At 36.4% G+C, this 24,592-nt stretch overlaps 3 protein-coding genes across 7 annotated transcripts in view; 2 read left to right on the top strand and 1 right to left on the bottom strand.

The window, feature by feature from the left end:
- CRYZL1 (crystallin zeta like 1) overlaps positions 1-5,685 on the top strand; it is a 28,134-nt gene extending 22,449 nt beyond the window's left edge. For 4 of the 5 annotated variants that reach the window (XM_010981019.3, XM_010981018.3, XM_010981020.3 and 1 more), the window contains 5 exons: positions 271-369; positions 1,463-1,584; positions 2,487-2,592; positions 4,523-4,568; positions 5,110-5,685. In XM_010981019.3, the coding sequence (XP_010979321.1) occupies positions 271-369; positions 1,463-1,584; positions 2,487-2,592; positions 4,523-4,568; positions 5,110-5,209 (473 nt within the window). In that variant the 3' untranslated portion in view covers positions 5,210-5,685. Of the gene's footprint in view, positions 1-270; positions 370-1,462; positions 1,585-2,486; positions 2,593-4,518; positions 4,569-5,109 lie in introns of all 5 variants that reach the window. The other variant, XM_031459177.2, reaches the window with a different exon arrangement.
- A 576-nt stretch (positions 5,686-6,261) lies between these two features.
- On the top strand, positions 6,262-15,879 carry DONSON (DNA replication fork stabilization factor DONSON). Its single transcript, XM_031450009.2, has 10 exons — positions 6,262-6,622; positions 7,352-7,432; positions 8,520-8,723; positions 9,682-9,860; positions 11,016-11,194; positions 11,816-11,894; positions 12,013-12,117; positions 12,599-12,797; positions 13,538-13,750; positions 14,198-15,879. Exons 1-10 carry the CDS (start codon positions 6,317-6,319, stop codon positions 14,333-14,335), a joined length of 1,683 nt encoding a protein of 560 aa, XP_031305869.2. The 5' UTR covers positions 6,262-6,316; the 3' UTR covers positions 14,336-15,879.
- The window catches only part of SON (SON DNA and RNA binding protein), a 32,117-nt gene continuing 22,643 nt past the window's right edge, over positions 15,119-24,592 (bottom strand). Inside the window, 7 exon segments of the mRNA XM_031459148.2 lie at positions 15,119-15,998; positions 16,001-16,057; positions 16,059-16,187; positions 16,739-16,854; positions 16,962-17,033; positions 19,170-19,317; positions 23,580-23,696. Of these exon segments, the coding sequence (XP_031315008.2) occupies positions 15,813-15,998; positions 16,001-16,057; positions 16,059-16,187; positions 16,739-16,854; positions 16,962-17,033; positions 19,170-19,317; positions 23,580-23,696 (825 nt within the window). The 3' untranslated portion in view covers positions 15,119-15,812.

Genomic DNA, 24,592 nt, shown 5'->3' with positions numbered 1-24,592 from the left:
TTTAGCTGTAGAGAACAGTTCTTTGTATCTTGGAACACACTATCTACAAAATGCCCATATTTTTATTTTATTGACTATACCAGCCCCTTTATTTAAATTGATCCTTACCAATAATGGGTTAGATGAGAAAAAAGTATAATTAGGACTCACTAATTGTTTCAACCATTTAATTCACTTCAGAGAACATATTTATTTACTTTTCTTTCTCTCTTTGACTTGTGTTGATCACATAGAGAACAGTACAATTGCCTGACTTCCTGTCCTTTACAGCCCGAGTGATCGATTTATCTAACGGGAAAGCCCATGTTGCTGAGAGCTGTTTAGAAGAAACAGGTGGCCTCGGTGTAGATATTGTCCTAGATGCTGGAGGTGGGTACTTTACTAAATCAGTGGTCTGTGTAATTTTTTTAATGCGATAGGTGAATTTCTGGAAAAAAGATACAACCGGAGAATAATTATTTACGCATTTACTAAATTGATATTTATCAGTTGTTTTCTTTTTTCTTTTCAACTTTTCTATTTAAATTGGACGTCTTCATTTTATTCTCCTTGTTAACACTGAAAGGGAGAATATGCTTTCCTTTTAAAGCATAGGCATTGGAGTTTAAGTATCGCTACAAGAAATCTACAAACAGGACCTCGTCGGTGGTTCCCAGATTAGTTCAGGTCTCAGCCAGATGCTTATTCAGTCAGTTCTGTTGTGTACCGCTGCCCTCTACCGGGTGGTTGACTTCTGCAGTCCCTATTTGGAAAAGCACAGAATTTTCTTGCATTTTCACCTTCCCTTGAACTTTTGTAGTTCAACCAATATCTATTTAACACCTAATCTGTACACATGTAGGTAGGCCCATCGCACCTAAAAAACAGGTTTCTCAAGCCTGCAAAGGGATTCCATTTATACTTTGTTAGACTATTGTCTTCTATCATAAGAATCATAATGAATACTTCTATGGCCATCATTTGTGTTTCTTTTTAGCCAGTATTTTCAAGATTTAAAATTAACTCAGAAAAATCTTTCAGCAAAAGTGAATGTAGGCTTCATGTACTTCATTAACTTTTCAAATAGACATTTCAATAATTATGTCAAAGTATGACTATCTTCAATCTATGAGTTCCTTACTCAGAAGTCAATGTTTCCTAAAGTATTAACCTATCAATTGTATGATTAAAACTATCAGACTTAGTTATGTGTATGTTACCTTGCCTGATTTTCAAATTAAAATAACTTTTTATCTTTAGTTATTTCACTTATAATTAAATCTAGAGTAAACTTTATTACTAGTTTCAGTGCAAAAAGTATATTTTAATGTGTCTGAAAACATTGTGTTACCTTTTTCTAAGAAAAATGCTTCCTTGTTCTTACATTAAAAAGAGAACCAGTTTGAAGAATTAATTTTTTTGTCAGATGAATATAAAATATATTTTCTCTCTCTCTCTCCTCTTTAAACAATTCTTTCGTAAGTGAGATTATATACTAAAGACGATGAGCCAGCTGAAAAATTACAACTACTACCACATAAACATGATATCATCACCCTTCTTGGTGTTGGAGGCCATTGGGTAACAACAGAAGAAAACTTGCAGGTATTATCAGAAACAATAAAGCATTACTATTACACCAAAGGGATGTAATTAACAAAGAATAATACCTAAGTATTTTTTTTTAACAAAGTTACTGAGATTGAACCCAGGATCTTGTGCATGCTAATCTTGTGCATGCTAAGCGTGTGCTCTACCACTGAGCTAAACCCCCTCCCTCCTGCCTAAGTCTTTTGAGGCAAGTCTTTTATGGCTAAATTAGTATAAATTCTGAATTATATCCTATTTTTAAAGAAAGGTAAAAAAAATTTTTTTCACTTTTTAGCTACATGTTGAATAAACTGTTGAAAGTCCTAGCAAAGGAATTTGTTTAACTCTTATTTAGTGGTTTGGAAGTAGTGACTTCTGAATTTTTTAATAGTATTTTTAATAAGAACTTTTTCCTTAATAACAAACACTCCTGTTGACATATACTTAACAAAATATTTCTATATAAAATTATGACAATTTCTAGTTATTAAAAATGGAGTTTACAACAAACGTGTTTGTATATACATTGTCTTCCAAAGTTACATTTCTCAACAAAATTTAAATATTTTTATTGTGGCTGATCATAACTCTCATATACCAGTCTTCATCGATTTTTCAACATCCTCGCGAAGATGACTGGTGAGTAGCAGCCAGAAATCACATGTGTGCTTGCACGTGTGCCAGCTCCCACTTCATCACCTCTAGATTGGTCTTGCATTTGACCTTGCTGTCTCATCATTTTGAACAATGAATTAGAAAAGAAAAACATTATAGTATACATACTGTTATTAAAGTTTGTGTGCTGATTATTTGGGTATTATTTAATTTGTATAGAAGTTTTTCTGGCTGAAGATACCAATCAACCTTCTGCTGTTAAACTCACAGTAACTGATCAGTCTTTGTACATTCTATCCAAGCTGGATCCTCCAGACAGCCATTGCCTTTTCCTCAAGGGAGCGACGGTGGCTTTCCTTAATGATGAAGTTTGGAATTTGTCAAATGTACAACAGGGAAAGTATCTTTATATCCTTTTTTTCCTACTGCCTTGAATTTCTGGCTTGAAATTTACCTTGTACTCTCATCATTAAGTTATTTAATAATGATAATAGTAACTATAATAATAACAGCAGCTAACTTTCACTGAATATGCCAAACAGTGTTCCAGGTGCTTTTTAGATATTAATTTATTTAAACATTAAAACAGCCCTGTGAAGTTTAAGTACTGTTATTATCCCTATGTCACAGGTGAAGAAACTGAAGCATAGAAAGGTTAATACATGCCCAAGGATGCAGCTAGCTAGTGGCAGGATAGGAATCAGACCCAGGCAGCCTCGCTTGTTCTGAGTAAGAGATAAACTATAGGGTACATGGAAGATTTTGCTTCATTTTTAACTGGCATTATAGAAATTATTGGTCACATCCTTACTCTTATGATGGTGCCATTGTGCAAAACAGTTCAAAATATTTGTCTAAATTAAAGAGTTTGTGGGGTGTTTTTAAGAATATCAGTGCTAGGAAATCATCATCAAATGAAGATGGGTTTGATTTTTTAAAAATGGAGGTCATTCAGTGACAAATCTAGTTCTTTTGTTTTGTCAAATGTGTGCTGTTATATTTGTGTAATAATGTATCAAGTCTGGTTTCCTCTAGGAGCAATAGCAGACTTAATTCAGAGATTTCAAATAGTAGTATTTAATTTAGTATACTGCACATGTTGAGTTTTGAAGAGTGCATTTCAAAACCAGAACATCCCCTTAACATAGTGAATGTATGTGTGTAAAGTATTTCTGATTAAATATTTTCCTATTAGATTTGGAAAATTAATTTCTAACTTCCTAAAGGAATTATTTAAATTTCAGTTTTAAATAATGAAATGTCCAATAACATTGTAATAATAAAGAATACTATGGGATGTCAATGATAGAGAATACCATGTATTAAAAGTAACGTTATTTACCATGTTTTGAATTTTACATGTCGGAAGGTAGGCTGGCTGCTTTGCCTGTGTTACTTAATTCTCTCAGTCACTCTCTCAGCCCCCACCATGAGATTTTAACCTATTTGACAAAACCATGGACCATGTTGAAACATGACATGTTCTTGTGAAATGTTAAATTTTCAAAAATCAGAAATTAACATTTTATATAATACACTTAGACATACTGTTGGTAATTTCATTAACAGAAGTAGGAAGAATTTGTAGTACGTGAATAAATGAATCAGTATTCTTTAGGTCCTAAACATCTTTCAAGTAGCTCATATTTGTATTTTCTAATTTACATTTTCTAAAGTTCTGAATTCTAAAATCCTAAATCAGACTTTAGTTCTCACTTGTGCAAACCCCCCTCAATTGCATGACGCATGACTCAGTTTCTGTTTGTGATATAACAGAGATCTTTCAATTGTGTGATTATACACCGTAAATAATTCTTCTGTATTAGCAATTATATAGGCTCAATTCTAATATTATAGTATCAATCAAATGACTAGATTTTCAAATTTTACCCTTTTTGATTCTCTTATTGGCATATATTACACACACACAGATTGTTAACTTTCCTGCACACATATATTATCAGCTGGTTTAATAAATAAATGTGCACTCAAAGTAAGAGATGTAAATGCTGAAATTGTTTTTAACTAAAAATACCATTTGTACTGCTAAAATGAAGCCCAGACGCCATTATACTGCTGTCCATTTGGGACAACACTAGTCATTACTGAGGACAGGCATTAGGCTTGCTTCTTTCATCACGTGTGCTTAGTTTAGGCTCTGCTATGTCACCACCTCTCTCAAATCAGTTCCCCCGTTTCCCTGTCTTAGAGGTAAACCTGAAACCTTACAGAATTTCTGTTTTTCAAAAAGTGACTTGCCTAGTATCTTCTGCTTATCAAATGGTTTTATTTACTCCTCTCTCGTTCATGTTGCCACCTTAACAATCATTCCAGCTACGTATCTTAAAAGACGTGATGGAGAAGTTATCAACTGGTGTTTTTAGGTATGCTAAATGACCAAATCATTGTCTTGTTTATTTTTCTCTTCTCAAGGAGATAGGATGGGCATTTCCACTTTTGTTTCAGCTTTCTCAGTACACCTGTTGCCTCTATATTTTGTTATTTTGTTTAGATAAATAGCGGCTCTTTAATATTTCTCAAAGTGTGTCTTGTGACACACCAGTAAGTATTCCCTAAGATAGAAGTGGTTCGTGAGTTAATTCTTTATTCCATTCCATACAATGCCTCACCCTTTGCTTATCCTCATCACCCCTTCCAAAGCAACTTTAAATAACCCACAGCTTGAGAAGAGGGAGAAGTACAATTTTTTTTTTCCAGTTGGATCTGTTTATCAAAAAAGATGAGTGGATAAAATAGGTGTTTTTCCCCCTTCAAAATTTAACCACTTTTTATGGTGGAAATATTAATGGGCAAGTTTGTTTAAGTTGATAAGAGTTGAACTATAGCAATTGTCCACTACCATCCTATGTGCTCTATTCGTCTTTAACTAGGTCTCACATCTCTAATAATTTCATTTTTCCTCAGACCTCAGTTGGATGAGCCCATTCCACTATATGAAGCAAAAGTTTCTATGGAAGTTGTTCAGAAAAATCAAGGAAGAAAGAAGCAAGTTGTTCAACTTTAATTTTGTTCTTTCTCAGACCTCAGTTGGATGAACCTATTCCAGTATTTGAAGCCAGAGTTCCCTTGGAAATTGTTAAGAAAAGTCGAGGAAGACAAAAGCAAGTTTTTACATTTTTAAGCATGTTTTCCTGCTGAAACAAGATGCTCAGAGTTATTGGAAGTATTTGAAAAGTACTTGAAAAATTTGAAAAAAAATCAAACTAAAGGTCAAGACAATTCTATAACATCTAAAGGGAATATTCAGATGCCTTTTTAGTTATTGTTTTTATATATTTGCCTCTGTTATAAAATTCTTTCCACGAAGGAAACTGCTTTGAGCAGAAGCCACGCTACTCTATCGATAAAGCTGGAGTCTCTTGCTATGCCAAATAACGGTATTTTGTATCAACTCCATTCTCAACCTACGCCTTTGCTGTTGTAATTTAATCATTTGAATATATTTGCAAGTCCAAAGGATTTAGCCCATAGAAACCTAAATTGTTTTTCAAATATTCATTCACTCCAGGGATTCCTCCGGATCCAACAGGAGCATCACAGTAACTCGCACGTGGCTGCTGCAGTATTTGCGTGGAAGGCTTGCCTGGCGATGCTTGGGAAGTGGGGCGGGAGGCTGTCCCTGCATAGCCAGCGTGCTGATTTCCTATCAGGGTTCTCTGTTTTAGGGGTATGGGGAGGAGGCCCAGGCCGCTCTCTGCAGCTCTGGACTTTGCCACTGCCCTCTGGAAGTTTATGCAAGCAGAAGCTCAAGTGTGATGTTTCCTTTCACCTTGGCGCCCTGCCCCGGGCTCATCACACCCTGCTGCGGATTTAAATAGCGGTCAGCTACTCTGGTGCCCTGGACCGCCTGCTTCCCAGCCAGTTAGTTCCCAGTGACCCGACTACAGCCATGGGCACGGCTGGAGAGGCAAGGAAGGGTCCCAGGAAACGCCGGGCACTGGAGCGCCCGCGGCCTCAGAGGAGTGCGGCCGGGGGCGGGGCCTCGCGGGGCGCCCTAGGGCGCACGCGCTGAGAGACGCCTCGGGGGCGGGGCCACGCCGGGGGCGGGGCTGGCGTGCGCGGGAAGCGCCTGCGGGGCAAGCGGACGGCCCCTCGGTCTCCGCCGCGCGTCATGGCGCTCTCCGTGCCCGGCTACTCGCCCAGTTTCAAAAGACCGCCAGAGACCTTGCGGCTCCGACGGAAAAGGGGCCGGAGCCTTGGGGTCGCCTCCTCGCCCGAGGAGCGGCCTGAGCCGACGACCCGCCGCGCCGCGCTGGCGGCCGGGCTGCCCCTCCGCCCTTTCCCGGCGGCGGGCAGGGGCGGCGGTGGCCCGGCCGCGGCCCGGCGGAACCCCTTCGCCCGCCTGGACAACCGGCCGCGGGCCGCCGCCGAGCCTCCGGACGGGCCGCCCCGCGGCCAGCGGGAGGCGCCGGGCTCGGTGAGTGTCTTTGTGCCCGGGAGCCGAGGGGCTCTTGTGGTTCGTGGGTCCACTGGGCTGTGCAGTGGGGATGGCAAGTTCTCACGTTCCAGGAGGGAAATGGGCGCGAAGTTGAAGCCGCCCACGGCGCCGGGGATCCCTGAGTTCCGGGGGTGGCTGCTCCGAGAGGTCGGGCTGGCGTGAATGTGCCCCGTGAGCTGCCGCCGGACGCGCGGGGCTGGCCGGGCGTCGGCGGGTCCTGAGGAAAAGACCCGCGGTCTGGCCCGGGGACTTTGGGCTCCAGCCCTCTGGTGTGGCATTCGAGATTGGTGGGAAGATTGCTCGACTACTGGCAGCCCATGGTTTGCTGGGAAGATTACAAGACCCACTTCCCTGCGTGCTTCATTGCTTCCCTTCTCACGCGCTCAAAATTGGAAGGATGCTGAGGATTCGTGGGGTCAGAATTTGCTAGTATTTGTCTTAGCCAAAACCTTCTGGGTCTTTTGAATTGAGATTATTGATTATTGAATTATTGTTAGCTGCACACATCACCTGCCGTTTTCCCCCTCCATTTTGATAGCAAAGTCCAGACACAAAAATGTAGTGAAACACTCTGATGTCCCGATTTGGGCTCGTGTGAATTCCTGCACTTGGCATTTACTGAGAAACTTGTATGCCAGTGCGTCCCTGTGTTTAAAGCAAACTCCAGTGTCATTTATAATGTAAATGGACCTTTGTTTTTAACCTCAGTTTTTAGATTCTAATCAAGAAAATGATTTACTATGGGAAGAGAAGTTTCCTGAAAGAACAGCTATTACTGAACTACTCCAGGTAATACTTTTTAAGTGTCATTAGAATGTATATTTTTATAAATTCGTGCTTCTCAGAAGCATTTTACTTGGAAAATAGTTTCACAGAGTCCTGAGTGATAAAGGATTTGGTATGTTGTAGTAATGTTTATAATGTGTATAATGTTTATAATTTAGCGCTGCTAAAATGGGTGTAGATGTGGGTTTTCCTTCCACCCCCAAAATTTCTGATACTCTTCTGTGGGTGGTGACAACTCCAGCTTGTCACTCAGAGCCAACCCCTCCAGGCTTAGCTGCTTTTTGAACTTAATCCTTCACTGAATCTTCAAATCCCCAGATGATCTCCACAAGTTTTGTCCTATCACTGAACCTCACTACCACCACCGCCACACACAGAGCATACTCTTCTTGGTTCCATCCCTCAGCTACTTCTTTGGTGATAGTTCAAGAAAAGCGTAGTTTGTCCTAATGCGAGCAGGGTCTTCCTTCCATGCAAATAAATGGCCTTCATGGGTTCTGTTGGAATTCCCCTTCCCTGTTACTTTTTTATAATGTCATCCAAAAGAATCCTTGTAATGGGGAGAAGACTGAATTGAAAGAACAGCAAAATAGTTTGGGAGGAAGTTTTGAGATCAGTATATACTTCTTAAATATGACCTTTAAGAGCCCAACTTAAGTTACCTACAAGAACAGCTTAGCCCTGGGTCCAGAGTTTTAAAGGCTTAAAGGGTACTCTTCAAAAAAAAAATACTTGGAAGATTTGTGCTTTAGTAGTATCAGCAGTAGATTTTTTTTTAATTATCATGAAAATAGTGTATCTCTTATAACTAAACTGTATAGAACCATAATAAACTAAAAAGTGAAAACTGCCCTTCACCACCCCCACCCCCAACAACAATTTACACTTTCCAGAGATAATCACTGTGAAGTTTAGTGTAGCTCTTTCCGGACTTTTTCCACAGTGGGTATATATTTTCAATGTTATTTATTATACAATTGATGGCATTTTGAAATTTCAGTGATCATGAGTGTTAATTGATGAATTCTGTATATTGAAGGGTTTTTTTCTTGGTACTCTACTAATTTTTGTGTTCTTTGTTTCCTAAAAGACTCCTCACGTATCAGTCTCCGAACCTGATATTCCGTCCTCAGAAAGTACTGAGTTACCTGTGGACTGGAGTATTAAAACTCGACTCCTTTTCACCTCTTCTCAGCCCTTTACCTGGGCAGATCATGTGAAAGCACAGGAAGAGGCTCAAGGTGTCATCCAGCATTGTAGGGCAACAGAAGTTACTTTGCCTCAAAGTATACAGGTAATTCTCAAAGTAAATAGCTATGTTTTAAGCTAACAAATTAAGTGTAAAATGTACTTCTCTGCAGAATATCAGAGATAGTTCCATTAAGTTTTTCTTCTGACGTTTAAAACACAGAAAGTTGGGAAAATTTTTAATTTCCCAAATGATACTTTCATACTTTTTAAAATCAGATTCAGTAACTACTCATTAAATTTAGAGAGCTATCCTGAGAATAAGTCAGTGTTGCATGGAGGAATTGTTTAAACTAATCATTCTTTTCTAAGGCTTTTTGAGAAAGAAAATGTAAGGAAAAGAAATGAAAAGCAGTTGAGTAGGATTGCCAAGGCAGATTGGTTATTTTACTGATTTTTTTCACGTAATATATACTCTGTTTTTTAAATGCACTAATTCTTGCCATTAGGGTGATGGTCTGTTTTAAATTCAGTAGAGTTAATAATGAGTTCTGGAATGATTTTAGAGAAATGTAATTGCATTACTTTCAAGGAGCTCATCAATTCAAACCAGGTTATAAGAGATTACCTAAAAGAGGCCTGTCTTTTTCGACAAATAGATCTGGATGATTTGTGATTCACATCATTTTTACTGGCTACTTTTGGAACCGTTTGTGAGGGAAGGAGGTTGAACATAGTGTTTCCTACACATGCATCCCCACACACACCCCTGCTCTCGTGGTAGAGATAGTTACTGTTCTCAAGGGTGGTAGAGACAGGCGAATGTTCCCATCTGTGTCTGAGTGTTCCTTCTAATATGTGGTTTAACAGATTGTAATTGCTGGCAGATAAGGTTTTCCTAAACAATAATAAACTACATTTTAGCCCCTGTAACAGTTACTAACACTTTCCTATAGGAAGCAGTAAAGATTCTGAGAATGTGTTTAGTATATTCAGTGTCTTTTTAATTAAATTCTCTACTTTTAATGGGGCAAAAACTGTCCAACGTTTTGTCTGGATTTTAGGATCCCAAACTCTGCACTGAGCTCCGTTGTGCCTTCCAGCAGAGCCTTATCTATTGGCTCCACCCTGCCTTTTCTTGGCTACCACTGTTCCCTCGTATTGGAGCGGACAGAAGAATGGCTGGAAAGACAAACCCATGGTCGAATGATGAAACCCTGCAACACAATTTAATGAGTGACTGGTAAGATTAGTAAAAACTTGTACAACCCAGTAGCGAGTTTTCATTTTAGCAGTATTCTCACCTTATTTTATGATGTGGAAATGTAAAGTGGTAGAAGGATTTCTATGTCCTTCTGAATTATTTAAACTGTTAATAACCAAGATTTAAACTGTTTACTTTTTTAGCTCTTATTCACTCTTTATGCAGTTGTGGAATATATATGTGTTCGATAAGTATATAGAGACATAATTTTTTTAACATACAGAAAACCTCTTTATTGAAGAATAACTTAATGTACACAGACTCTTCTAAGTGTACAATTAAATGCTTTTTAGTAAATTTATATCGTTGTACAACCATTGCTAAGTTTTAGATCGTTTACCTCATCCCAGAAAGTTTTCTCATGCCCATTTGCATTAATTCCTGATCCCACTCCTAGCCCCAAATGACCACTGATTTATTTCTGTATCAGTAGATTTGCCTTTTCTAGACATTGTATATAAATGTAGTGTTCTGAGTTCTTTCCCTTAGAATAATGGTTTTGAAGCTCATCCATATGGTGTCATGTATAATTAGGTTTCTTTTTATTGCTGAATAGTATTCTACTTCAGCATTACTTTCTAATTTTTTTTTTTGTATATATATTTTTTTATTGAAGTATAGTTAGTTTACAATGTTTTCTCAGTTTTTGGTGAACAGCATAATGCTTTAGTCATACATGAATGTACATGTATTTGTTTTCTTACTCTTTTTCACCGTAAGTTACTATAAGATATTGAATATAGTTCCCCGTGCTATATATACAGTATAAACTTGTTTATCTATTTTAGAGACATAATCTTAAATGTTACTTCTTATCAGTGGCTGCTTTCTTTCTCATCAGTAGAAGCTGCTTATTAAAAGTCAGCAACCACTTATTAAGTAAGTTTTGTTGAAAGAAAAAATGGCTAGTGTTTAAATGGTGAACACTATTTATTTAGAAGTCATCAATGAGTCCCATGACCAATTTCAGTTCTTTAAAAAGCCAGGTTGTGTGTCATGGCAAAAATTCAAACCATTATCTGTAATATTTGTGTTTTAAATCAGGTGAGTATCAAATTAAACTATACAAGATTAAATAGTAGGTGTTGAGTTAAGTGTTTAATGGTACCTAAAGAAAAATTTTTTGCTTCATAGGTCTGTGAGCTTTACTTCTCTATATAATCTGCTGAAGACAAGACTTTGCCCCTTTTTCTACGTTTGTACCTATCAGTTTACTGTCCTGTTCCGTGCAGCAGGATTAGCTGGAAATGATGTAATCACAGCTCTCGTATCTCCTACGACCAGAGGTATAAGAGAAGCTATGAAAAACGAAGGTAAAACTACAGGTTTAAGTGAGAATACCACACCATACAGTAAAGTTTCCTTAAAAGCTAAAATTTGAACTGTCTTTTGAATTCTTTTACCAGTTTTATCTAATTAATTACTTTATTTCTTCATTTTTTATTTTTCTCCAGCATGTAATTAAGCAGTCCACTGCACATGGCTTTATGTTAGTGGTGTTCCCTTCTCTGATCTCTAAACATATATTGAACTGAAAAGTCTCAATCTGGATATGTTCTGTAGAAATTCTTTTGCAGTACAAATTAACCTACCACCTTTTAATCATGATTTTAAGGCTGGGTCAACCCATTAGTGGATCATGAAATCTATGTAGTGGGCTTATTCAGCACAGTTTAAAATAAATGAAATAGAGTAGAATATACTTGATGGAGGAGTACCAGATGTAGTGAGAGTACATGTTGTTTCCTGAACCTTTTGTTTCAAGGATGTGTGTGTTGTGAGCTGCTGTCAAAAAAGCTTGAAAAGTACTGTCTTAACCGTTCAAGTGTAAAACCTCATTTTCGGATATCATACTCTACAAGTTGGGCACACCTATTGAATTCTTTTAGATTATATCAAAGAAAACTCAGTTACATTTTTCTTTTCTCATGTAGGTATTGAATTTTCTCTGCCTTTAATAAAAGAAAATTGCCATGAGAAGAAGAAAGCATCTGAAACAAGCTTGGGACATGAGTATGTGATTAAGAGAACCTTTCACATCATGTGGTGACTTAGGGGTTCAGTGCAATAGTTTTATAGAGGAAACAGCGTTATGAAATGGGAACCATAACTGACTGTAGCAATTTCCTAGGGAGCAAGCAGTCAGCGATGAGGATGAAGAAGAAAGTTTTTCCTGGCTAGAGGAGATGGGTGTGCAAGATAGAATCAAAAAACCAGACGTACTTTCTATCAAGTTGTATCCTTTCATTTGCTGTTAACTGGAATTGATTTTCATTGAATTAAGTTAGTGGCAGTTTTTTTTGACTATAATCTTAAATTATCTTTAAGATCCTATTAAAACTGATTCTCCATCATGACACTAAAAAAAAATCCTTAAACAAAAAAGAAAAAAGCCCTAAGGACCAATAAACCCTAAATTATTTAACTTTTTTTAAGTGAAAATGTTCCATTTTGGTTAAATGTAGGGAGGGAATAGAACATATTTTTGACTAGAAAAGAAATTAGTTTTTTTAGGTATCAATTTCTAGCAAATTTAGACAGTCAAAGGAAATCATTTTGATTTAAATAGATGCCTTATAATTGCAGTGAAGAGGATTAGCTAGAGCAGTTCCAGTTTGGAATGGGGAAAATGGTTTCAGGTGATTCAGGATCAAGATAACTGCTTTTCCTATTGGCATGGGATTTGCATTTGCAATTTCCTTGATTGTCATCTTCAGGCGTAAAGAAAAACACGAAATACAAATGGATCACAGACCTGAGTCTGTTGTGTTGGTAAAGGGATTGAACACCTTTACATTGCTAAATTTTTTGATCAACTCTAAGAGTTTAATTGCTACCTCAGGTCCACAGGCAGGACTTCCACCAACTCTCCTGTCCCCAGTAGCTTTCCGGGGTGCCACAATGCAAATGCTTAAGGTAATAAAAAGAAAACAAAGGAAATTCTACACTAATATCTAGCTTTTAAAGTCATACTTTTTGTTTTGATAGGATAAATTCTTTATGTGTTTTTAATAACTCCTAATATCTACATGGTACAAATTGTTTTTTGCTTTCCTCCCAGTAAAAAAATTCCTTGGTATAAAGTTCTATCAGAGCAATTAAATGAAAATATATTAATTATATGAAATGTTATACTTGAATTATTGCCATAAGAAAAAGTTGTTTAATCTCATTTTGTCTCATTTCTTAACCAGTAAAAGAACAGAGCCAAGAATGTTACGTAAAATTACAGGATGTCTCAAAAACTGGATCATGGATAAGTGAAAAGAATAACTATATATCCAAATTATTGAAAAAATTACACATGTAAATAAAAAATATACTGAATATAGTAGTAACACAATTGAATTTTTAGTTTCCCAATATTCTGTATTGAAACTATACTCATAAGTCAGAAAGAATACCATATTAAGAAACTGTTCTCTAGAATTAATACTTAAATTGATAATCTCATAATTTGGAGAAGAGGATTCTGGAAGCTGAGAATTACTTAACATTTTTTACTGGTGTAACATTCTTTTGACGGCTTATGAACTACTTTTGTTTCATAACTATTAGAGAAGAAAACCCAGATGAGATAAGTTATGGAACACATTTTAGCTAGGGACAAAATCTTGAAAGATGGTGACCATGATTTTCTTTAAATTTTTTTGAAGGCACGCAGTGTAAATGTGAAGACACAAGCTCTTTCTGGATACAAAGATCAATTTAGTTTGGAAATTACAGGTCCTGTCATGCCTCATTCTCTACATTCCATGACCATGCTCCTCAGATCTTCACAGAGTGGGTCATTTTCTGCAGGACTGTATACACACGAGCCAACTGCTGTGTTTAATATGTGCCCACCAATGGATGAAGTACTAGATAAGGTGAGACTGCTGTGAGCAGATCATCTGCCGTTTCCTCAAGCTGGATGGAGGAAATAAGCGATTTATAAGCCAAAATGGCGTTTCAAGTTATTAAACTGTACTACTTACTATTATCACTAGTTACTAAGAGGAAGGGATAAAGACTGAGTTTTTTGTGAGATAAATTTTATGAATTCAGGCTGATGTATTCAACATTGACTAAGAAACTTCCCAGTTCTTTTCATTGTCCTCTGAGATCCAAAACTTAATAGTGCCTGGCTCCTTTACTATAAATTGTGGGTGTTTATTTAACCATGTTTGCCTTTTAAAAACTTTGGACATACGTAGTTTTTTATTTAGAGTTTATGAAAGACTCTTAAATTGTCCGTTTTATCAGTTTGCTACTTAAACTCTTCAGTGTTCAAAGACTGACGTGCTTTTAATTAAGTTGCATTCAAATTTCCACAGGAGGCTGTTCATGAGGAGCTTGCTAACTGTGGATTGCACCCTAAGACTCTGAACCAACTTAGTCAAACACCAACACTGGGGAAATCATCTTTACGGCATGTGGAAATGAGTGACTACATTTATAGTTGGAGATCCTGAACACCAAAGTAAGCCTAACAGGAGTCTTTTGAGGAAAAAAGCCTTCTAGCAAAGAAATTCAAGATCCTTATTCCTTTGGCTTTAAAGTTCACTTTGGAAGTTAACAGGAATATAGCTTTTTAAGTATTCAAGTGTTTATAAACATTAACCTTTTATAGTAATTTTTATTACATGCAGTAAGCAGAAGGATTAAGGTTTTAAAATCAACATACTGTTTTTACTATTTTGATTAGTCAGATACGAAGATGAATTTTTTAAGAAGTTTAAATAACTTGAATGAAAATTCTAGATCCATATAACGTGATTATAAAATGGGTAGAAAACTTGAGTGTTTCCTTGCAAGTGGAAATTGAGGCTTAGGACCAGTTACGGCATTGTGACTAATAGCATCAGGGCAAATCTTTAACAGTTCACTTAGGATTACCAGCCAGTTCTAGCTGTACAGAGGGAGAAAACAAATGTAGACACAGCTACCAAGCTGACTGCTGCTACCACCTAGTTGTTTAGTTCCTACCTGTTTAAAAGTTTGTTTTAATGTACGTTAATTCAGGTAAGAGTATTTTGTATTCCACATAGAACAGTATTGAGTTGTAAAGTATGCTCAGCTGTCGTGACAAGGTAGTATTTAATATTTTCTTGTAGGCATTTGTGTGTGTGTGTGTGTGTGTGTGTAATTCAAACTTTCTTAAATAAAAGCACTTAGAAATCAAAACATTGGGTAAAGAAGTAACAGTAGTGAAGAAGTATGTGTTCACTTTGCAATTCAGAAAATAAACCACCACATTTATTCCAGAGAAGTTTATATTTGGGCCTTAAGCTTTTGAAAATAAAGTTTAGAGACATAGCATATGGATACCACTGTAATACACATGAAATATTCTATCAGACCCTAAAAATTAACATAAACTTAAACTTTCTCATAGTCAACAAAATAGTGGCTGGGTGCCGATTTTATTAGATAAGTTGGTTACAGCATTTTAATTATCATTTTACGTCTATCTAGGTGTAGCTGAAATTCAAAATGCACATCAAAGTAAAACTATATCACAACTCAATGCCATACTAAATGTACTTGGCCTCTGCAGAATTCTAGTCAGACTTCATTTTGACTCCCTTCTCATTCATGGCCCAGGTGGCTTTGACAGAAACGCAGGACTTAGTGCTGATCATCACACAACAAACCACTTTCTTTTTATAACCTCTACAAAATTTTAAAGGGGACACGGTGGCATTAGCCCTGTGGAACAGATCTTGCTTGATTACCTCAATAACACTGGCCCAGTATCTGTCCAGCAGAACCCATTGTGAACTAGTACAAGGTGCAAAGCCCTTCACTGATTACAGGCAAGTGTTACAGCAGCCTAGCCGTAAGGAAGGGGAGTTACATCATAGTACAAAATACAGTATAAAAGCGTTATTTAACATTCCACACTGAAGATTACGGATGCCTTCAAACAATCGTTTGGATGTTAGCCACTTAAACAAATACATCACTAAGGTAAACAATATAAACATACCAAAACCCTGTATGGTTAAATACAATTTCCATGGTACAAAAATCAAAGCCTGGAGATGTTTGTACAGATTGCTTTTTACACAATGTCTTAAATTGCCAAATATTTACAACATTAAAGAGGAAATACATTTTGATGCAGAGTAAAATTATCTGAAATGATTAATATAAAACCTCAATCTATCTACGTGAGGCACTCCTGAAGCAAGTGGCATTAGCCATGAGGTCCTTTGGTACAAGGCCCATTGCTTGAAGAACCACAGTAGCTGCTGTGGCTTTAGCATGCTTCTTATTAGGGCTGGCAAAGCTGGGCTGGTAAGCGCTTCCATTTATCAATACCTATTCAAGAAAAACATACAATTGGGCTGGTAAGGGCTTCCATTTCTCAATACCTATTCAAGAAAAACATACAAGGAACAGCATCAAACTTTAATATCTATTAGGTTTGTATTTTTTTTTCACTAAATGCTAGAAAAATACTTTATAAAAATCTAAAACCCCATACTATGTAAGTCAAACTAATCTCAACCCAGAAAGAAGCAAATCATTTGAGAAAAGGGACTGCAAATTAAGAGCAGGTCTCCAAACTGAAGGGGGGAAAAAAACCTGATAAAAACTAAATTATTTCCCCGGGTTCCACTGGAAAAGGGCAACAAACCGTTCACCAGATTTTGCCCACCTCTGTCCCTCCAACATTTAAAAAATATATCAACAGGTCATATTAAAGCATATTTAAATGTTTAGAAATTCCACTACTATACCCACATATAAACATACTCCCAACCCATAACACATTAATCCTGTGATCGTATAATGCTAATCCCTTACCCTCTAACATTAAGTCATCAAATTAATAACTGTATACAATTAATGCAGAAATTCATATTTACCCTAAAGAGAAAATGTTTGCGATGATCAGGGCCACTATCATGGACCAAGAGAAATTCAGGTGGTTGCCACCTTCTCTTATTACAGATTTCCATCAAGGCAGACACAGGATGTTTGCCTACAGAGAAAGAAAAAAAAGTTACTAATTATTTCTACATCTGTGGCAACAAATTATAAATTCAAGGAGAGGGTGGGGCAAGAGAAAACTCAAAAGCACACTCTCACCTGACAGATCTTTCATTGCAGCCGAGAAGTTCCCAGACCTCTTTTGTGCTCTTTCTCCTACAGCAACAAGACCTTAAAACAAAAACAAATTATGTTCACTGAATAAATTTCAAAGCATCATTTAAAAATATTCAACTCCCACTACCCTTAATTTCTGTTTAAATCTTGACTTGTTTTGCTGTTTCAATATACAAATCTATACGTAGTCATGTCTTAGTATTAGAAAATTGTATAAAATTAAAATGTTCAGAAAATACTAGAATATATGACTACATACATAAATTGCCATAATTAACTCCAGATGTTTCCCTGTAAGTTTAACATAGTCGATATCTGCAAATGATTTCTAAAGGTTTCCCATTCCTTAAAAAAAGATGCTCACTTTAGTATGTTCCCCAAGGGACAAGGACTTTAGGCCAAAACAAAGTAAAAAAGTGAGAAAAGTTTTCTCATGGATAAATGGGTCCAATTTTTCCCCAGCAAACAAGCCCTTTCTGACTTCACAGCCTCATTTTTCCAAAGGGGTTCAGCTATATTACTATCTAAAACCAATGTTTTCCATTTATCCTAGGGGGAATTCTTCAACTAGTTATTTGTCAATTCTGCCACTATGTTTTCCTAAACCCAGGTCACGTTGCATAATTCCAAAAGGACTACTCCCTGGAATTATGCAGTGCATCCACAGATGTTTTCTTTCAATAAACCACCTTTCATGACACAAAGAATCTATTCAACTTGTATTAAGTAGTATAATGACAATGTGACAATCAGTACAATGTCTTTTTCAAACTTAATCTGAATTAATGCTATAGTATACAATGATTCTTAGGTTATTTCCAGCTTATTTTTGATTAGCAGAATTATAATAAATTCCCTCCAATTTGGAATAAAATTCTAATCGTTGTGTTAACACAGTATTCTTATGTGGATGACAATGTAGAAATTCTGATGCAAAACATTTTTAAAACACGTAATTCAGTCAGAGCTAGTTGGTTTCCAAATTCATTAAGACAATTTAATTACATTAACTTCAACTTAACTTTCGATCTAATTACGAAGATCAGGAAAATAAATTCATTTAAATTTTTCCAGTTTTTAAAAATCAGGCATAAACAAGCTATTAAAATCACATTGAGCTGGCAGCCCCAAGAAACTACACTGGACATTATTCCAAGGGAAGAAATGCAACAAGAAGTGGTAGCACTGTTGTCAGCAGGGGGTCTACTACTCTAGCCCCAGGATAGAGAACTCAATTACTAAGCTTGAAAAAGGACATGCAAAAAGGGCTTATAAAGTGAAGACTAAAGAGCACTCTAACAGGAAATAAGGAGAATATATCGGGTAAAATAACTGAAAATGAAAAAATAAATCCAATAAATAAATAAATAAATAAAATAAAATTCTAGAAACAAAGGCAAGCATATGCTCCCTGTCAAGACAACAAAATGGAATTTCATTTTCTAAACATATCAAACTTAAAATTTAATTATATATTCACATAAAAGTTGCCTTTTAATTTCAAATTAGTGTTTCCATCTTTTTTTATGTAGTGTCTGAAATGGGTTAAACTTTTGTTTTCTTAACAAGGAGCTGTACATATATCGTTAAGTGTCTCTAGGGAGGAGGTACAGCTCAGTGGCAGAGCGCATGCTTAGCACGCATGAGGTTCTGGGTTCAATCCCCAGTACCTCCTTTAAAAATAAATAAACCTAATTATCTCCCCACCCCCCCAAAAACAAACAAAATAATGAGCAGACTAAAAACAGAGAAGATATGGGTGGTGGGAAGGGACAGACTGGGATTTCAAAATGTAGAACAGATAAACAAGATTATACTGTACAGCACAGGGAAATATATACAAGATCTTGTAGCTCACAGCGAAAAAAAAAATGTGAGAATGAATATATATATATGTTCATGTATAACTGAAAAATTGTGCTCTACATTGGAATTTGACACATTGTAAAATGGCTGTAACTCAATAAAAAGAAGTTAACCCCCCCCCCAAAAATAAATAAATATAAAAAGAGAAGATAGGAAAAAATAAAACGAAATTTGGTATCAAAGTTCTCCTAAATATACTACATGGGATATTTAAAAAAAAAAAAAGTGCCTCCAGTTCAGGAGCACTGAAATCAGAAAACAAATGTATGACAGCAATGAAAGCCCAAGTGTTAAAGGTATGATAAACATTCTTAAAAAACTTACCTTTTCGGTCTGTCTTAAAATCAACTAGAATAGGTTCCTTATTTCCTTCTTTGTTTTTTCCTAATCCTTCTCCTTCTCTCCAGCCCATTTTTCTCATCAAAACGGCTCCCATTCCTCCAGTTACTGGGGCTGCTCTTAAGAACTGATCCTATCCAAAGAAAGAGGTAAAATAACCCCATTTTATAGTTAGAATTTGACTACAAACTCAGTGTAACTTTTAAAGAGAAAATCTTATTTTACTTCTAAATCTGATAGTTGTTTCAGCAATTAAATTGAAAAACTTCTATACTTATATACATACTGTAGTGTGTATGTTCTAATTTTTTTTCACATAAACATGACAGTATTTTGAAAGTCAAATAAGGCAAATGAATGACAGTTTTAAAACAGTGGCACTCATGCCCCCCTCCAAAAAAAAAAAATCAGAACACTCCTGTTTTCGTCCACTATTTAGGTTCACTGGTATCTCTTCTTAGCTTGCAAAATAAAAAGAAGGCAATGTTAAAACAGTCAATAATATTGTCCCAGGTGTACCTAGTTAATGAATAAAGCCCAGAAATCATTTAGAAATAGTTTGGACACTGAAGGAAGCATACTGTTACCAAACAAAGTTGTTTTTCTTTTCCCATTCTACCATAAATCAAGTTTAAATATTTTACTTAGAAAATTCCTATGAAGCAAAAAGGTAACTCTTAAATAAATCTACACAGTAAGAAATGGAAGACAATCACATAAAATACCCTGTAATTATACCAAACTGAACTTGAATTCTTTTAAAACCTAGCTGGATGTTAAAAGACTTTTAAAAAAACTCCTTAAATGTTTACATACCTAGGCCTCGGTAGCAGCAGTGTTGTGAATAGTAGGGCTGGCACTGACCGGGGCAAGAAGACAGCTACAAGGATTTGGCCCTGAAACAAGTTTCCATACAGAGGGGTGAAAGTTCACAGGTTATTCTGTGAACAGTCATCTCTCTTGTATCCAACCCACTGAACCATAATTTCCATCAAAGCAGCAAACCACTTAATGTCACAAGATGCACAGCTATATACATTAGCATGGTCAACAGTCAATTATTTTCACATGTTAAAAAAAAATATGATGCCTCTTGTTAAAGGGCAGAGTGTACATAGATGTACATTTAACAAATCACTGAATTGTGTTGAACTTTATGGCTATTTAAAAAAAATTTATAACGTAACATCTCCAAATTATGTTCTATTTCCCTTTGTTATTAAATATTTTAGATTTATATTCTCTAGCAAATATAAGCAAAAGTTACTAACTTATCAACAGAGGGAGTCAAAAATTCTGGTAGCTCTGGAAATAGTAATCACTTCCTCTACTGATGAGTTAATACTAAATCTTTTAAATCTTGTTTTTACACAGTAGTAATACTGTATACACTTATTTTTTTCCCAGCTAAATTTTTAATTATATGCTGGGGAGAACACATGCCAATGACATGTGACTAGACATTAAGTTCAACAAGGTGCTCTGATGGAAGGAGGCAGCTGTGGAGGTAAAAACATACCCCTGGTTCAGTTCCTTATTTGGTGCAGGCCATGCAGTGTTGATGTATAAAGAGAAAAGTTAGCTGATGCTTGGATACCAACTGCTTTGTTGCTACACACCTAGAATGACTTTTACTTACTTCCAGGTTCATCCGCCCCTCTTTTCCAGGAAACACTCCTAAAAAAAAGGGCAACTGTGCAGAGTATAATACAAATCCCCAAGTAATCCAGGTTTCCAACTTTGCTTCCATTCTCTAATATCTTTAAATGTTTCTTTACACCAGTGTGTACACAGTTCACCAAAAAGCTAATTCATCTAATGAGACTACAACAGTAAATGATATTCATCACATCATGTCCAACTCATTTCATTCCAGAAAATAACGGTTCGAGTCAATAACCATTTAAAAAATTTTACTAGTAAAACTCATGCTTTTTATCTAAGAATATACTGCAACAAAAAGGAATATAGAGAATGTTGACATTCCATGTGGTTTTTAACATAAAAAGAGGCTGTTGGGCTATATAGCAAGGCAAGAAACGCCAAATGACCATTTGAAAAAGTTTTCTGAACACAAGTAGATAGTTTTGTGATGTTTGACAGTGAAGATGAATGTTAAATTTAACATTGCCTAGTGACTTTTTCCATGTTTTTGCTCATTTCTATAAGTAAAATGTTCCTGCCTTAATTGAAATTAGCAGCAAATATGCTTCAATAACACACAAAGGAAGTTTTCCTGAAAGCATTGCTTTCTTCTGTAATTATTTAAAAATTGGGCGAATGAACACAGCTTTATCTCCTGATAATTTATCCAAGATGATTTACATTACAGTTACATCTTAAATGATGTAAATTATTCAAAATCTGTCAACTATCTACAAGCCTGGGAAAATAATAATAATAATAATAATAATAATAATAATAATAATAATAATAATAATAATAATAATAAAATAATAATAATGGAATGTTTACAGGGAACCAATTGAATCAATTTGTAAAAGTTATGTTAACATGATTTTGTTTAGAAGTCTGGAAGCATTACGCATCAGAACTTGAGTGTACAAATGAAGACCAACATTTGGCAACGGAATCACATTCTAAAGTTTCTAAAAAGTAATGTACATGACTGATTATTACATGTCTAAATACCCAAATAAGCTCCAAGTCCAACTTCCTGAGATAGGGAGTACTCAGCTTCAACATTAAACAGTATTAAAGAATTAAAATTGTTGAAGAAATAGTTGTACATTTATAACTATTCCCAAAGAGATGAAAGCCATTTTCCAAACACTATTATGGATCACTTTCATATTTTAAATACTGTAACATTAGTCCATAACTAATTCATTAGCTTAAAATATTTTGCTAGATTTTCATTTTTTTTTCTAACACCAACTCCTAGGAAACTACTTAAAAGTTGTAATATTTTTAATCAATCTAATAGTGTACTCACTATATACATATTAGTGTTAACTATTCTCCACCCCCACCAAATGGGGGCGGCAGGCAAAGTGAGGATATACTTTATATTAATTTGTTAATAAGATCACCAGAGGTAATGCTATCAAAATTGAGGGGGAAATATTACAAGATTAAAAGGTTCAAAGCAACCAAAAATCTGCTTTTTCAGAAATTCAGCTCATTCAGTGGCACTCATGGCAGTTTTCTATAGGTACCCATTCACATTACTGACCACCATCCTACAAGACAGTAAGAAGGCACTTGGAGACTGAAATTCCAAGGAATTACTTGCCCACAATCACAAAAGGAGCCAGGAGTACAGCAGGATAAAGAAACCTTTCCAATCCATTAGACCACGCAGCCTCCCAGTTTCAGCACTGCTATGCTGTCAGTACTCCTGAAACAAATTTCCCCATCACCCATCCAACCAAGCCACATCCCTTCACCAAGAACACATTTCTCCAGAAAGCCCTTCATAACCACCTAAGGTTCCCCCAACGAGGCAGCCGTAGGTGGAGTTCACACGTCTCACTGCAGGTATCTGAAACGAGGAGTACCTATATCTTCACAGCACGAGGCGTCCGTCCTCTCCCTTGAATTTAGGTCTTAACATATCCTGTTTTTTCATGAGATCAGTGGTTCTCAAATTGAGCCTGTGGATCACCAGAGGCCACCAGGGCCTAAATGGTGGTCCACAGATAGTATTCCCCATCCTCATCCCGCCCAATTCACCACCCTTCAGCACTGCCCACCCCACATTTCAGCCATCCTCCCCCAGCCTTCCAGTCCCCTGGCAAGATCACCACATGCAGACTAATACTGGGGCCTCCCAACCACTTGCTGTAACCAACAGCTGACAACCATAGGGATCTGGGGCTGGAGATCACAACAGGAGTGCGGAATAAGGGCCAAGGGAGCTCACAGGAGGGTGCAAGCACTAAAGAAGAGGGAAAGAAGGACAGGAATAGAGGAATGGAAAATCAGGTGGCATAGGGCTCTTGGGGGCAGTGATTCAGCAAAAATAAACCTGTAATAAAGTATCCCATGATGAGAAAAAATTTGAGAACCACTGCTTTGAAATCATTAGTTGTCCAACAGGAACTGTGGAATATTCTGAACAGCACCTTGAGACACCCTGTTAGCATTCAAAACACAGTTTAAAAAACCACCCCCACAAAACCCAGCAGCAACAACAATAAAAAATAAACTCAGGACATAAACTGAGTGGCTCTTGAGCCATATTTATACATTAGCCATTGTCTCATGAATCAGGTCCATCTTCAGTGTCCATCCTGGAGTACATACACATAGCAAATTTACTCATCAACTTTGGTTAGAGTCACTGGCCTCTTGGTGCACTTTTAATTAAACATTTTCTTAAATATTTTAACTTTGTACTTGGACACTGCTGTATGTGCATAAGCTGTGTACCTTTTTAATCCAGGCTTGGGCACCAGTATTAGCCAACTGTTCTTGTGTCAGAACCTGCACTCCTGTACTTCCTGTGAACTGGCCAGGAATGGAGTTCAGCTGAGCCCAGGCATCAATCTGAAGAAAAGAAGATGCCTCAATTAAGTAAAATGACATACCTAGTTAAAATGCCACTGGTATTAATTCCCTACATGAAATGGTTTACTTTCCTGAAAAGGCTAACAGACTTAAGTATTCAACTTTTAAAAACAGTATTACTGAATCTGTACATATTTAAAATTGTTTTCCCTAAACATTCCAAATCAACAGTTCAAAAACTGTTCACTGGATCCCATTAATAACAAAATTTGAGATTTTTTTATATCTCTAACAACTAAAAAGCACAACTATAATACTCATTCTTCAAAATATCACATGGACACATGAAAAACATAGAAAACTGCTCATATGGCAAAGGATTCCTGCCCTCCTTACACATCTCATAAATGCATCCTAATAATGCCAACAACAGAATTTTTAATTACCTTTGAAGTATAAATTCATAATAAATTCAAGATATATGCTTAAAAAGTAATACTTACAGGAAATTGGTCACCCAAACACTGTGATCGTTAAAGAATCAGCTTTCATTCATTCAAAGTATATTTACTGAACACCTGGTATTGTCAGGCAATGTATTTTCTATCTGTACATTTACTTACTGTTTCTATATATTTACTACAGAAAAGTGAAGGGGATATGGAGCAGCTGTCCACTGTTAAAAGCAGACTCTGGATTCAGACTGCCTAGGTTTGGATCCCAGTTCCTCTACTCTAGGTTTTGTGACCTTGGGCCTCATTTAGCCACACTGTTTCCTCAGCTGGAAATGGAAACTCATTATAGTACCTACACCTCACAGGGCCAGTATGGGCACTTAGCTATTCTTATATACCAGATTATAAACTCTTTGAGGGCAGGTAATTTTTCCTATTTTCATTCTCTCAAGAAAACAGCTCCTGTCCCCATGGTACACA

This window comes from Camelus dromedarius, chromosome 2, assembly GCF_036321535.1.
Source record: "Camelus dromedarius isolate mCamDro1 chromosome 2, mCamDro1.pat, whole genome shotgun sequence".
Classification (NCBI taxonomy): Eukaryota; Metazoa; Chordata; class Mammalia; order Artiodactyla; family Camelidae; genus Camelus; species Camelus dromedarius.
Note: the sequence above shows the minus strand (reverse complement) of the source record. Positions and strands in the feature narration are given on the sequence as shown.

Coding starts and splice junctions, on each gene's coding strand:
- DONSON (XM_031450009.2), top strand. CDS start 6,317: ATGGCGCTCTCCGTGCCCGGCTACTCGCCCAGTTTCAAAAGACCGCCA. Junction 7,433..8,519: donor CTATTACTGAACTACTCCAG/GTAATACTTTTT, acceptor GTTTCCTAAAAG/ACTCCTCACGTATCAGTCTC. Junction 12,118..12,598: donor GACGTACTTTCTATCAAGTT/GTATCCTTTCAT, acceptor TGTCATCTTCAG/GCGTAAAGAAAAACACGAAA.